General features: G+C 46.5%; 1 protein-coding gene across 9 annotated transcripts in view; it reads right to left on the bottom strand.

Annotated features, from left to right (window-relative positions):
• LOC3291681 (uncharacterized) overlaps positions 1 to 12,961 on the bottom strand; it is a 123,530-nt gene that overhangs the window by 38,940 nt on the left and 71,629 nt on the right. For all 9 annotated transcript variants that reach the window (XM_061654252.1, XM_061654251.1, XM_061654257.1 and 6 more), the window contains 2 exons: positions 752 to 798; positions 297 to 428 (listed from right to left, as the gene is read on the bottom strand). In XM_061654252.1, the coding sequence (XP_061510236.1) occupies positions 297 to 428; positions 752 to 798 (179 nt within the window). The remainder of the gene's footprint in view (positions 1 to 296; positions 429 to 751; positions 799 to 12,961) is intronic.

The following is a 12,961-nucleotide window of genomic DNA, read 5'->3' as shown; positions in this document are numbered from 1 at the left end:
AGATCAAAATTTTGCCTCTCCCGCAGCGGAAAGCTCGGCAAGTTGGCCGGGCACAATAGCGTACGCGCGGGAATACGCACTTTAACGGCGCAGCGGTTGATTGGCACGGGAAGGTTGAAAGGCACGGGTCACGTAGATGGGTAATCGAGTTAAGGTTTCTTTTTTTTTTTGGTTGGTCGTGGTAGCTGCTTTTGGGAAGAAAGCCATTGACGGCATTTCCCAGGCAGATGCGACGGAACGTTTGGCGCTGCGGCGATTCGTTCGCTTTTGCTCGACCGACCGCGGGGGAGCCTTACCTGTTCGCGTATGTCTCCCTTCGAGTAGACGGGAGCCCTCGAGCAGGGCCCCGTCTCAAAAGGCCGTCCCTTCTTACGGCCCATATTTTCATCTTCGGAGTCGTAACTGCGGGCCGCAAAATTTACCTTCGCCTGGAACGAGATAATGAGGTACACAAATGATTGTGATGGGGATGAAAAGGGAATTCTTAAAACGATGAATAATGGCACAACAACTTAAAGAAAACATTGCTTTCACTGATTTATGGGAAAATATGCTTTAAAATTGCATATATCTGGGAATTCCGTAAAGTTTGCATACTTTTAGGCGTTTGAATAGCAAATGGTGTCTGTAAGCGCCTCAAAGTATGCAATTTACTTTGCTTTAGTATCATAATTGATGGAATAGCGTTGTTAGACAGATAGATGGTTATTTTAATGTCAAAAAATATGAATTTCATTTCAATTCCCCTTACCTGCGACGATGTGTCGATATTTCCCAGCGACGAAGCGTGGTGAAGGCCTGTAAAAAAGAGAGCAAAAAAACACACACATACGACGGTTAAACAGAAATTACCACACAATATCGTAATCAACCTATGCGCACCCCCGAGATTCACTTTTCTATCAATAAACCCGATAACAAGCTGCCCGAAAAAGGCAAACGACATCATTAGAAAGCAGACAGCAGCGAGCGAGCAACAACATTCTCCAGCCCTAGGTTTACTGCCAGCTCTGTCCACGTGTGCACTTCCCACTGTTCCGATCCATTTCAGGTCGATAGGCGCTGTAGCATTGAAAGCCAAACCCTCCATATCACCTCTCCCCCTTCCAAAATGGTGTCAGTACAAACAGGAAGCATCGATGTCGTGCGGATTTGTTGTAATGTGCTACCCATTTTGGACACGCTCTCATAGCGCCCCGCGCGAGATGGTTGTGCGCAAACCAGTGCAGAGGGGGGAAATAATCCACCTAGCTTTACGGCATCTGCAGCCCATTTTGGGCTATTTGTTTCGAACAATAAATACATGTTTTCGTTTAGACGGGTCGGTGTGTGTTACTACTTCTAGGAACCGAGGCGGTGAATTCGATCCGTGCGGCCGTGTTTCCGTTTTGGGTCGCCTTTTTTTTGGTGCCGTGCTGTGTTGTTGGGCGACAGATAATGTGAAATCGAGACAGTATTTTTAGGAGAAATGTGCAAGAAAACAAGACACACAAATGTGGCACCCAAATGGGGAAACGAACGACCAGTAAAAAAAACAACCTTTTGAGAGGCTGGACCAGTGGCAACAGTACAGGTGCAGATTTGGCTGTTTTTATTTATTGCAATGTGCCACTAAAAGCAAACGCCCTTCGGTCTGCATTATTTCGCAGAAAACATGTATCGACTGCCACGAACCGTTGCTACGTTTTATCTCGTGCCCTTAGCAACCGTATGGTGGTAGTGTGTTTCAGGAAAGGTGGAGCAAAAAAACAAAACTCTCCACGTACCGTGTGATACCTTTCGACACCTTGCAAGCTAGCGGGAAAGTAAAAAAAGCTCGGAGAGCTTTCGGCGGCATTTGATTTCGTCGCAGCGTGTGCGGGGAGTTCGGTGCGAGTAGCGCAAAACGTTGTAAAACAAAGTATTTTATTTCAAGGGATAAGAGCAAGGTAATGATACCTTCCCCGGACTGGAGTGCTCTCAGGTCAGTGTGGAGAAGGGTAGGGAAAGGCGGGGTACCAAGATGTTATTACCATAAGCGCAAACGAAAGCGAATGCAACGCGAAAGCTTCCTGCTTTTTCGCCAGTACACAAGGGGCACAGTTTCCCATCTGGTAGCTGGTTGCACCACCACCATCTTGTTCTTCTTGCTCGGGTGGTAAGTGTGTGTGTGTGTGTTGTGAGTGCTCCCGGTTTCGAAGGCAACGGGGAACCACCCCCCGTTCCGGGAAGCAATTTCGCCCGTACCGCACGTATCATTTCAACCTGCGTGCTCTCTCGACAGACACGTCACGTACCGCTCGTAATCCGCCAGCTAAACGAGACGTATTACGTACGAAAACGACAATTTTCTTTCCGTTTCGACCCGTGTTTTGGGGGGCAACGCATTCAGCCAGCCACGTGTAGCCATAAGGATAGTGAGGATAGATTTCCGTGCGCATGTGGCATGACAGCGGCAGGAATAATATAGGCCCGGTTTGGTAGACTTTGTTTCCTGCTCGGCTGCTTTTTTTGGACAAGACGTTTTCATTTCTTTTTTTTTCTCTCTACCTTTTGCTGTACTACACAATAATGGGATTCCGGTGCGAGTGTGTATTTACAAACAAAAACAGATCGCAATAATACGCAGCACACAAAAGTGAGGCCTGTGCGTGACCGGAAAATTCGATTAAGCTCACTAATCGAATGGAGTTTCGGTACGGCCCGGTGTTTGTTTGGTAAGGTAGAAGAGCAGAAAAAAGTGTTATTGAAAGAGATGAAATTGAGCGTAGGAGCAAGGATGAAGCGGTGAATCACACTGAAAGTTTATTTGAGGAGGGTTAGTGGCACGAACGCGAAGGACGGAAATTATGGTTCATATGAAAAAAACAGAAAAAGAAGTTGGCGTTTATCAGCCAATCTCAGATTAATGAGATCATTTAAGGCAATTATGCTTTAGTTGTAAAATAAATAACATCATATTGCATACTGTTAGGCGTTCTGAACTGCTGACCTTTAAGTACTATGGGAAGCAAATGATGGCTCAAAAACAGCCAACCAAACATCCACCGAAATTTGTTGTTTGCAATCATCGTCTGTCAAATTATTGATTTAAATCACCAAAGCACACAATTGTGACGCTTGTGGCTAAAATTTTATCTCCAAATGATAACAGAATAAAAAGCACCATCCGCCACGAGCATCCTTTTGCTTCATTCCAACTTCCCTTCATTTAACAAACAAAAAAATCTCAAATCGGGTAAGTAATTTAATTTACTCGCCTGCAGAGCATCTCTTGGGAATGCTTGCAAAAATTCAACCATTCGACGTTGTTTTTTGCTTTCTTTCGCTGCAACCACCACACTGCCCAACAGCACCAAAAGACAACCGAAAAACATCCATTACTCCGACCGGAAATCGTCGCTCTCCGGACGGTCGTGATTGGTCCAACAGGATAGGAACGGCAAAAACAGCGATAACACCAACCAGCGCTGGAGCTTGCTGGAAGAAAAATGGTTCTGCTTTGTCCCTACGGCTGGCGCAGAAAAACAGCCCAAGCAGTAGTGGAATCGATTTTCCTCGCCGCGAATCGATTCGTACGGGCGGGCGTTCTGGGAAGCTCATAATTGAAAGAAAACTTTCCATCTTGAACCCATCATTCAGTGTCTTGAGGGGATGGAAAAAAGGGAAGAAAGAAGAGAGACAATCCAAGGGACCAGTAGAGAAAATTTAAAATCGATGAGCTGCTCGGTCTGCTTGCTGAATTGAGCTTCGATAACACTTTCGTCATACCCAGTTCGAACGAGAACTTTCTCATCATCAGCTTCGTTATCGTCATTGAACATTATCTCAGCTCTTTCCGTTGCTGCGCTTGTGGGCAATTCCTGTTCTGCTCTGTGCATCGTAATGCATCACAGCACAGTTGATCCTTTTTTGCCTGCCAAATTGAAACAACTACAAAAAAAACCCTCGTTCATAAATAATTCCTCGTTAGTGTATAACAGTGTGCCAGCGCCAGCGTATAACAGTTTGTGTGGAAAATATAAATAATGAAGCAATAGCGCGCCACACCAACAAGATGGATAGCGCGCTAGAAACAAGCAAAACTCATCACCCTAACGACACACTAAAAAGTTGCTCAAGCACGGAAATAAAACAAGTTTCTTACTGACTGATATTGTTTCTTTGCTGCTTCTCTGGAGTACCTTCTCTTCACATTACAAACAGCGCAGGAGCTTACACAGGAACGGACAACACGCTGATCGATCAAAATGACGATGATTGCGCTACTTTATCCGTTCGCCCAATGTTCAGCGAGTCACGGTTCCGGGTGCTTTCTTTTTTTCTCCCCTTTCTTGTTAGTCCAAAGTTCCTAGTCCATCAAGAGGAGCGAAGAAATAGTTTCGGGATTAGCATCCTTCTGCACCTTCCAACACACACTCACACAGACAATCTCACACTTCAGCACTGCAGTGTAAACAGTGTATTCTGTTCGTGCGCTACTTTCTATCCATCCGCAGCTCCGCAGCAAAAAGAACGACCGAAAACGGTGGAAAGGATTACCGAAGACGCTTAATTTTGCAACCGTTTACGAAGGTGGCCTGTGGGAAGGTGCGGTAAAGGTAGAGCGCACACGGATCCACTCCCTTCCGGCACGCTTCCGGACGCAGCTGCTCCAGCACCAGCCGGGCACTGTGGAACAGTTTGGCAAGCTTCTGCTCGTACAGCTCCTCCCTGCTGCCATCGCCGCAGAGCAGTATCTCCTCATCGCTCTCAACACCGTGGATGGCTGGGGCGGTCGATGTGGACCCAATGTCACCGACCGTCACTGCCCGCCCGTAGCGCACCACGGTAACACGGTCCGGGTCGCACGACCGTAGGAACTCCTCCACCGTCGAGCTCCTATCACTGAGCACGAGCACGTGCAGCGAGTCCGCCGGGTGCTCTTTCGTCAATTGTAACAATCGTCTTACGGTGCCACCATTACGGCTGACGACGAGGACGTGCAGGGCGTGGTGTAGGCGCGCGAGCGAGATGCCACACTGCAGCAGAATGTCTCGGGCCGGCTGTGCTGGGCAGTGCTGATCGTTCGCTAGCTGTTCGCTGGGAAGGGGCCGTGCCAGTGTGACCGTTTCGCAGGCAGCGATATGGCGAGTGTCAACGAGCGAACGCCAGAAGCACTTCGGGATGTACCAGGGCAGCAGGTCGGCCGGTGATGGAAGCGCCCCGCGGAAGATGTCCTTCAATGTAACACTAACAATTTCAGCCCGTTCCTTCTCCATTCTGTCCCCCATGACTGGAGCGTGGATGATGTTGATTTTGACGTTTGCGGGATGACAGCAAAGAGGCTCCGACTGTGGTTGCTATGCTTTCTACAATACTGCTCGTGGAACCATGGTTACTGTGGCAGCGGAAAGTGAGTGCAACTTCAAATCACAATCACAAGTGATTCGTTATTAAAACGCAACTAGGGCGGCACGGCATGTAATGTAAAATGCATTTCAATGGGCAATAATGTGACAACTTTGGCACGCAACGACCCCTTTGAGCGCTTCCACCGAATGGTGACCGTAATTGAAAACCATCGATTTGGGTGGCTTTTCAATAGTGCTTGTTATGAAATTATTATTTTTGCATTGGCTGGCACGGCCCGCCTCGGAAACGTGCCCATCTGCTCACGCCCAGTAATCAAATTCCAATCGTTCGAAACACACACACGTGCTAAGCCATACATTCGCCATTCGCCGTTCACGAGGCACACGAGTGTATGCAAACAATAATACATTCAAATGCTGCTGCCGTGTTTCGCCATATGTTGCCGCAGGTTCCGGACGGCGGGCTGGCATCCGAACCGAGAAACATGCAATTATCGGCTACATCGACGGGCACATTTACGACCCGATGGGTGCCTACGGAGGCCAGCAACGATGCAGTGTTTGCAGTGTTAGTGCAGTGCAGTATGCCAACTAGGGTTGGAATCAATGGGAGATATAAGAGGAGGCAGAAGGCTTGCAGGATGCTTTCAATGCGGTACTAATATCTGGGTCAAATTTGGAAGCAATAATCGGTTTTTTTTCGCAAGGAAGAGGTTTTATGTGAAATATATTAACTAAGGTGTTGCATTGTGATATAAGCTTAGTATAAATTTGATGAGAATGAGAAGAATGCACCTTAATCGCCGATCTGTTTGCAACTGTGTATTCGTTTGTCCCATAGTTCATTACATAATTCATTACAAAGTTCATTCGTGTAGTTCGAGCAGTTCATTTCATGCAGTCCAAATTATTCAAGTAGTTTTATCTATATCCTATGGTTTAGTTCCTTCTAATTCATATGTGTTTTCTTATTTGAATTCATATTCGAAATATTATTGTTAACCCAAAATCCAACAGTTTTCATTTCAGTTGGAAAACAGTTTCTACATTTTATTTTACATTTACAATATATCATTTGTTAACGCAGTATGATATAGTTGAAAGTCTAAACATCGATCTAAGCGAAAAGAAACAGAAGCGACAATTGTAAAGGTTCTAACAGCCTGAAAATATGCAAAACGTATTACATTTGAGCGTTTTTACATTGTTGTTGTATTTTTTGCACATGTTGTTAGCAAAAAATAGCAAAGTTTGACATAACAAGATACAAGTAAAGTGTTTTTAGCAATAATTGAGGATAACTATAGTTCTTTTTGGCATGTCTTACAGAGTTTTAGAGGCTAGAAGCTTGAATGTTTACATTTTTTTAATTTTTGGGCTGTTTACAACAAGTTTATGAAAAATGCAAAGAATTGAAAATGAAAATAAGCAATGTTTTTGCATGACATTAATTAAAAATATTAACATGATCTTAAATTTACGCTTTAATCCACAAAGGATTCTGCTATAATTGCGCAGTTATTGATTATTCACTCAAAACTCTTCACCTTCCATTCCATGTGGTGATGTTCATTTGAAGCTTAAAGCTCCATAGCGTGACACACACACACACACACACACCCACACACACACACACACACACAAACACACACACACACACACACACACACGGTTGCTTCACAATCCATCCACGCGCTTACATCATACCACAATAACCCCACCGACCCAACCCGTCGGATGAATAATTACATTCCTTTCCCACCAATCGAGCTGAACCGCTAAATTGCACGCTTTATTTGTGTTTCTACTTTGCGCGAGGTTAATTTCGACCGGCTGAACCGGCTAGATTGCACGCCCGGAAGCTGGATGAAGGAAGTGAGATAGAGATGTGTACAGAAGAAGGGAGAGAGAAAAAACAGGACTCGTACACTCACTCACCGATCCCCGATCGATACGCGGAACGTGCTCGCCGGGAATGCAAACAACGTGCCATCCCGGTGTGCTTCCTTTCCTAACATAATTTACTAACATTCAACCAAACACGTGTGGTAGTGGGCGTGTGTGTGTGTGTGTGTGTTTGTGTGACTGTGTTCCAGCCCGCGTGCACTCATTCGTGATGAAGTGTGGACGTGCCTTGGGACCGGGGATGCTCCCAAGCGATGCTAGTGATTGCGAAATTTCGATACGTTCGCGGGTGGGTGGCACTGTTTGTGTGAAATTCAAATTACTCCCCAAACACACATAACCACCGAAACCTGAGGTTGCTGGGGTACGCGGGTCAAGAGCGAATCCTTCTGGTTGGGGGTTGGTGGTCGCATCTATGTGTTAGCGTCACTGAAAATCAACCACATTGGCTACACCGCTCGTTCCGCCGAAAAAGAGTTCCTACCCGTGTATGAACACAGACACCGAAGACTACACAAAATCAACGGAGGTGATGATTTTGTCCCACTTTCTGGCTGGTGGGGAAAAGTCTCATTAAAAAAAAACGAACCAAGATCTACCACGAGCAGAGAAGAGTTGCACATCGGTTGAACCGTGACGGGGGAGAGGGCGTAGCGCGTGCTGTTAATATAATAAAATAAGTATATTTGCAGCTTCGTTTATGAGATTTTGCCGCACACACTCGCTACACTCACCACAGCTGGAGTTGCTGGTGTGTATGTGACAAACGCTTCCGAGAACGAGTCGTAACGAGACACTCAACACGCTCTGGAGACAGTTTTCGGTCGGGAAGACATTTTAATTTCGCGTGAATATGCACGCGCAACTGAAGCAACAACGCTGGCGTGACAAGGACCGTCCTTCACCGCGTTCCGTACGGAACGAAATTATAAACTTTTTGATCGTTCCACCGCAAAAACCCCGATGGTAAATTTTATGCAAAACAGCACAACTGCAGAGAGAGAGTCATTAGTGGTAAACGGGTTCGTTGGTCTTTTTCTTTCCCATTTTTGGGGCGAAAGTATTGAAGTGCCTGGGTAAAACGTATAAATAACCTCATTGCTCACTGACGATAAGCGAGCACCCGCTCCGCAACGGAATAAATTGAAGCTGTGCTTTCTGTTTGCTGTGACGTAGAAATCCATTCGAACTCGCTTGATACCCCTGCAGGACTAGCGCACAGCGCGCAATGGGCGTGTGGGTTGGAAAATTGAATTTAAAAAGAAGATCTATTGATTTCCACGCTCCCACCGAGCTGCAACGCCTTCTGTCCCTTCTTGCGGGCTTGTTTCCTTCCCGAGCACAACATAAATCCTTCCCGGCCAAACCATCGCCAGGGCAGCGAAAGCATCCAGCTGCAAATCCCAACCGAAGCGAACATCTGTGTATGCTGCTCTGTTTTTGGTGCCGATGCTGCAGGGAATTTGGAGCGAGGGTGCACCATTACGCCATTGTGTATGGCATTCGAAAGCAATTTATATGTTTTTTGCCGGCGCTGGGAAAGGTGTTTTCCTTTTTTCTTTCCTTTTTTTTGTTACAGCCATATGTTACCTTCGGGCATTCGAGTAACAAGGTTTACAAAGGAAGATGCACCTTCGTGTTTTTTTTTCAGCTCCAGGAAGAGATTGGAAATGGATTACTTTGGTTGGAAACGAAAGTGCACTGCTTGAATGCACCGCTTTAACTGCCCAGCTGCACTGTACAGTTTCGCATTTACTTAGCATGTCCGCTTGTTTTCCTCTCTCGCTCTTTTTTGCTCTTCTCTTTCCAACACGATTGCATGGCCATCAGCTCATTCCGCTAAATTTAACTGGCACTTGAACGTAAACGGACACGATTCAATTGCCACAGAGCGCAAACGGACGCTTTTCGGTGCCTCCCACCAAATGGTGCGGGGTCGAGTGGTGAGAACGCGCTCCAAACCAACCGCCTCATTATTACCGCCAACCCCATTGACCCCAGCATGTTCGACCGTCCGGTGAAGTAGTGCTTTCGTCCGACAGTCCAAAATAAACACTCCGAGCAGGGTAGAGCAGCACGGCACGGCAGTAAAACCCGCCTCGGCCGCTGCAAGTGTCAGTCAGTTTTGCCTCCTCGAGCCGACCACTCTCTGGCTAGCGGGATACAAAGTGTCTTGGCAGTGTGCAGAGTCTCCGTCGCCACCGCAAGCTAGAACGATTCGCCGTCGGTCACGGTACACTTTATGGCTGTAACGAAGTGCTTATTAGTTTCTCAGACAGACTCGACCCTTTTTTGTCACTGTGGGAGTGGTGTTATTTTTTTGTTCCTACTGGGAGCTAGAAGCATTGAGCTACCGCTTGAGAGAACACTTGCCAAGAAGTGGCTTCTGTGTGCATGTATTCGTTTGGCAACGTTTTCTGCTCACGAGTATCTTGAAGCCATTCTTCGTGACACTGGCAGCATGGCACTGGTTCTCGTAAGCGTGTGATGTACGATAATCAAATTCCAATTGCAATCTAAAACTCTTCCTCCAGCGCGACACGCGAACGTGATGAAGCCCGTTTGGGAGGTAGAGCTGGCACTGGGACGGTTCCACTCCGTGACGTGACGATGGATTTATGAATTGATATCAAATTTTGCTTCCCTTTTTCTACTTCGTTTTGTGCTGGAACAATGTGTATGAACGGACTGCAATAATTTTATGAGCTCTTGAACATTCATCATTTCATTCAATACAGCAGACGTGGTGGAAACTCGGAGCGTGTTGCATATGCATGATGTTTTGATACATTGTTTCGAGAATGTAACGGTAGTAAAAAAAAAATCACATAAAAATCCATCATTTTCCGTTGATAGAGTGAAATAGTCTATATTATTTGCATATGTTTAAATAAACTGGTTAGATTCTCACTTCATTTAGTGCAAAAAACGCCTGAAAGTATGCAATTTTCATTGCAAAAGTCATTTAAGAGACCTTATTTCAATTATTTTATGTTTTCTGGTTATTAAATCCTTCCCTTAGCAATAACATCTCTCTCTCTCTCTCTCTATCTCTCTCTCTGTCTCTCTCTCTCCCTCTCTCGGTTCATATAAGCTTTAGCTATTTTTCTTTTCCAGAGCGTGTCTCTGGCGACCCCCGTCGGCACTCATTCGGCTTTTGCAATTACACAAATTTTGTAAATTATGCCAACACACGACAACACACTGTAGCGGCCACCGTACTTTACAAACGACCGCAATGAAAAGTGATACCAGACGCAAAGCCCCGAAGTATGTACCGCACAACACTCTCGGCTCAACCCTGTGCACATAAATTCACCCTCAGCTGCGCAGCCCCACGGTACACGTGTGCAACTATGTGTCTGTGTGTGTTTGTGTGTGTCTGTGTGTTTGTGAAGTCATAAAAATGAAGCACAAAAACACGCAAGAAGCTGTGCCGTACGTAAAGCGTACTGACGCATTCTAACGAGTGTCCTGCACTGCACTGCACCGGCTCTTGACCTTTCGGCGGTACAGGGGGCCGCCGCATGGCGAGGTCACAGATGCGGGTTAGTCATGAGCACGAACAAACATTAATGTGCAACCTGAACGTACAGTACAGTGCATGGGAGAAAAAGAGAGCGAGAAAAAGAGAGAGGGAGAGATATAGTACCGACCGCAACACGTGTCCCGGGGTTATTAAGACAGCGCTGGTTGGCACTGGTGTGTGCGATTGCTTCTGCTGGTGAAGAATGCTGCTTGCGAAGAAAGAACAGAATGCGACCGGCGAGTCGTTCCGTTTTAACGACTTGACATAAATTTATGTACATGAGGATGAAAGCAATAACAATTATTGAGCAGAGCAGAGCAGAGCAGAGAGTGCCGGAGGAAAAGAAGAAGGGGTCTGTGGTAGAGATCTGGTTTCAAACTTTCTTTGTCTTGCAAGGTGAAGCTTAAAGACGCTTATGCGTCAACAACATTTTGTGGAAATTAAAACGGATGGATGAAATATGGACTGTAACATGGCTTGAGTTACGCATTCTGCTGCAAATAACGTGAAGAAATGGACTCTATTTTATATATTTAAGCGAATGAAGGGTACAAAAAAGTAATTGTTATACTTGACAGTTGATTGTATCGAATTATAATTATTATTATTTATTTAATTAATGATTAATTGCTCTGATACACTCTTATCATGCACAATAATGCTTTTTGATCCCATAACAACTATCAATTTGCAACAAATGCAGCATGCATATATTAATTAATTAACCAAACCCCGAAAGCTTAAATCAAACGTTCGATCGTCCTTTCTTACGCATCGCAACGTTTCCATCGTCTTCCGCTGCCGGCTCTGGGGCCAATCAGCACCCAGGTCGCTGTCAAACCGGGAGGGAACAGGCGACCGTTAATAATTCAAGCCCATGCTTTCGGTTCGATAATAATGCTTGCCAGTGTCACTGCCGCTGGCATACCGACGAAGGCGTCCCGGCACGTTCGGCACGTTCCGTTCCGTTATCGTCTCAAGATGCCGCCCGTCTGCACCGGGGTGGATTCGATGGAGACGCCTGGTAGCGCTCTATCTATCGCACTACAAGTTACGAGATGTACAGCCTGCTACTATATTTATTATGCACTTGAGGGAGTGGAGGGCCGGTTTGGTGAGTCGCGCAACGGGAGTGTCGTTGAACGTCTGCCCCGCGTTTCGAGCAGGGTTCCTCCACTAGCCAGCCCATGAGCCAGAATGAATGGTTACGTGTGAATAACTCGACGAACCGCCCCGCTCGAACAGCACGGTGCAGCAATACGTGTGACCAATTTTCATGTCATGCCGACGCCAACCAGCCAGTGGCATGCACCCACTCGCAGGTTATTGCTGGGTAGTGGGAGCGAAGCGGGAAAGCGAAAGAACCCCCCCGTCGTTGGTAGCTGCAATGAAGCGTAATCCTTTAATGTTTGCGCTCTCGGTTCTCGGTGCATGCATTATTAAAGCGGGCATTTCGGGGCGTGAATGGATGTGTGCGATGGACGCACGGGCAGTGAGATTGTTTGCTTTGGAAGAGAGCGCCCTAAGAAAGGCGGGCGCTGCAAGTGAAGTAGATGAAGCGAATCTTCGCTGCGCGCGGAGAGGAGGTTTGCATCCAGCGGAGCCGAGCGACAGGCTGACGAGCTTTTGCTTGCAGTGCTTCATTACCGTGGTCGTTGGAAAGTTATTAGCGTGAGGGAGGCAGCGTTGGTGCGGGTTGGCCCGGGTAGGCGGGAATCCCTTCCGATGCACTGAACGATAAGCCGTTTTGTGGGCTGTGGACTGTCGAAGCTAATACGCTCACAACGTTGCGTTAAGTCGGCCCGCATTACCCTTTTTTCCCTACCGTTGCCATTCCAGTTGTGTGCCTTTGAAATGAATCTGGTGAAGCAAGATGCAAAGAATATTTTGCTAATAACGAACCGAGAATACCGGTGGGAAAATCTGCTCTGCGGGAACTATTTCCGAGCAACATGAATTTAAAGGCTCTCCTGAACTGTACCGGAATGAACAGACCGGTTGGTTGAGCTGCCAAAAGCTGTGTTTCATTCGATTTGAAGCTCCCACAAACCCTACAGAAGCGCAAGCCACAACTCTCAACACGATTCTAGTGCACTCAAGCTCTTGATGAGCACTGCTCCACCTCCACCCGCTTAATCTCACTGGCAAGAAGAAAATGAAATTAAACCAAATTAAGCAGTAATTAAAAGTGAAT

The sequence above is a fragment of the Anopheles gambiae genome, chromosome 3 (genome assembly GCF_943734735.2).
Source record: "Anopheles gambiae chromosome 3, idAnoGambNW_F1_1, whole genome shotgun sequence".
Taxonomy (NCBI): Eukaryota; Metazoa; Arthropoda; class Insecta; order Diptera; family Culicidae; genus Anopheles; species Anopheles gambiae.
Note: the sequence above shows the minus strand (reverse complement) of the source record. Positions and strands in the feature narration are given on the sequence as shown.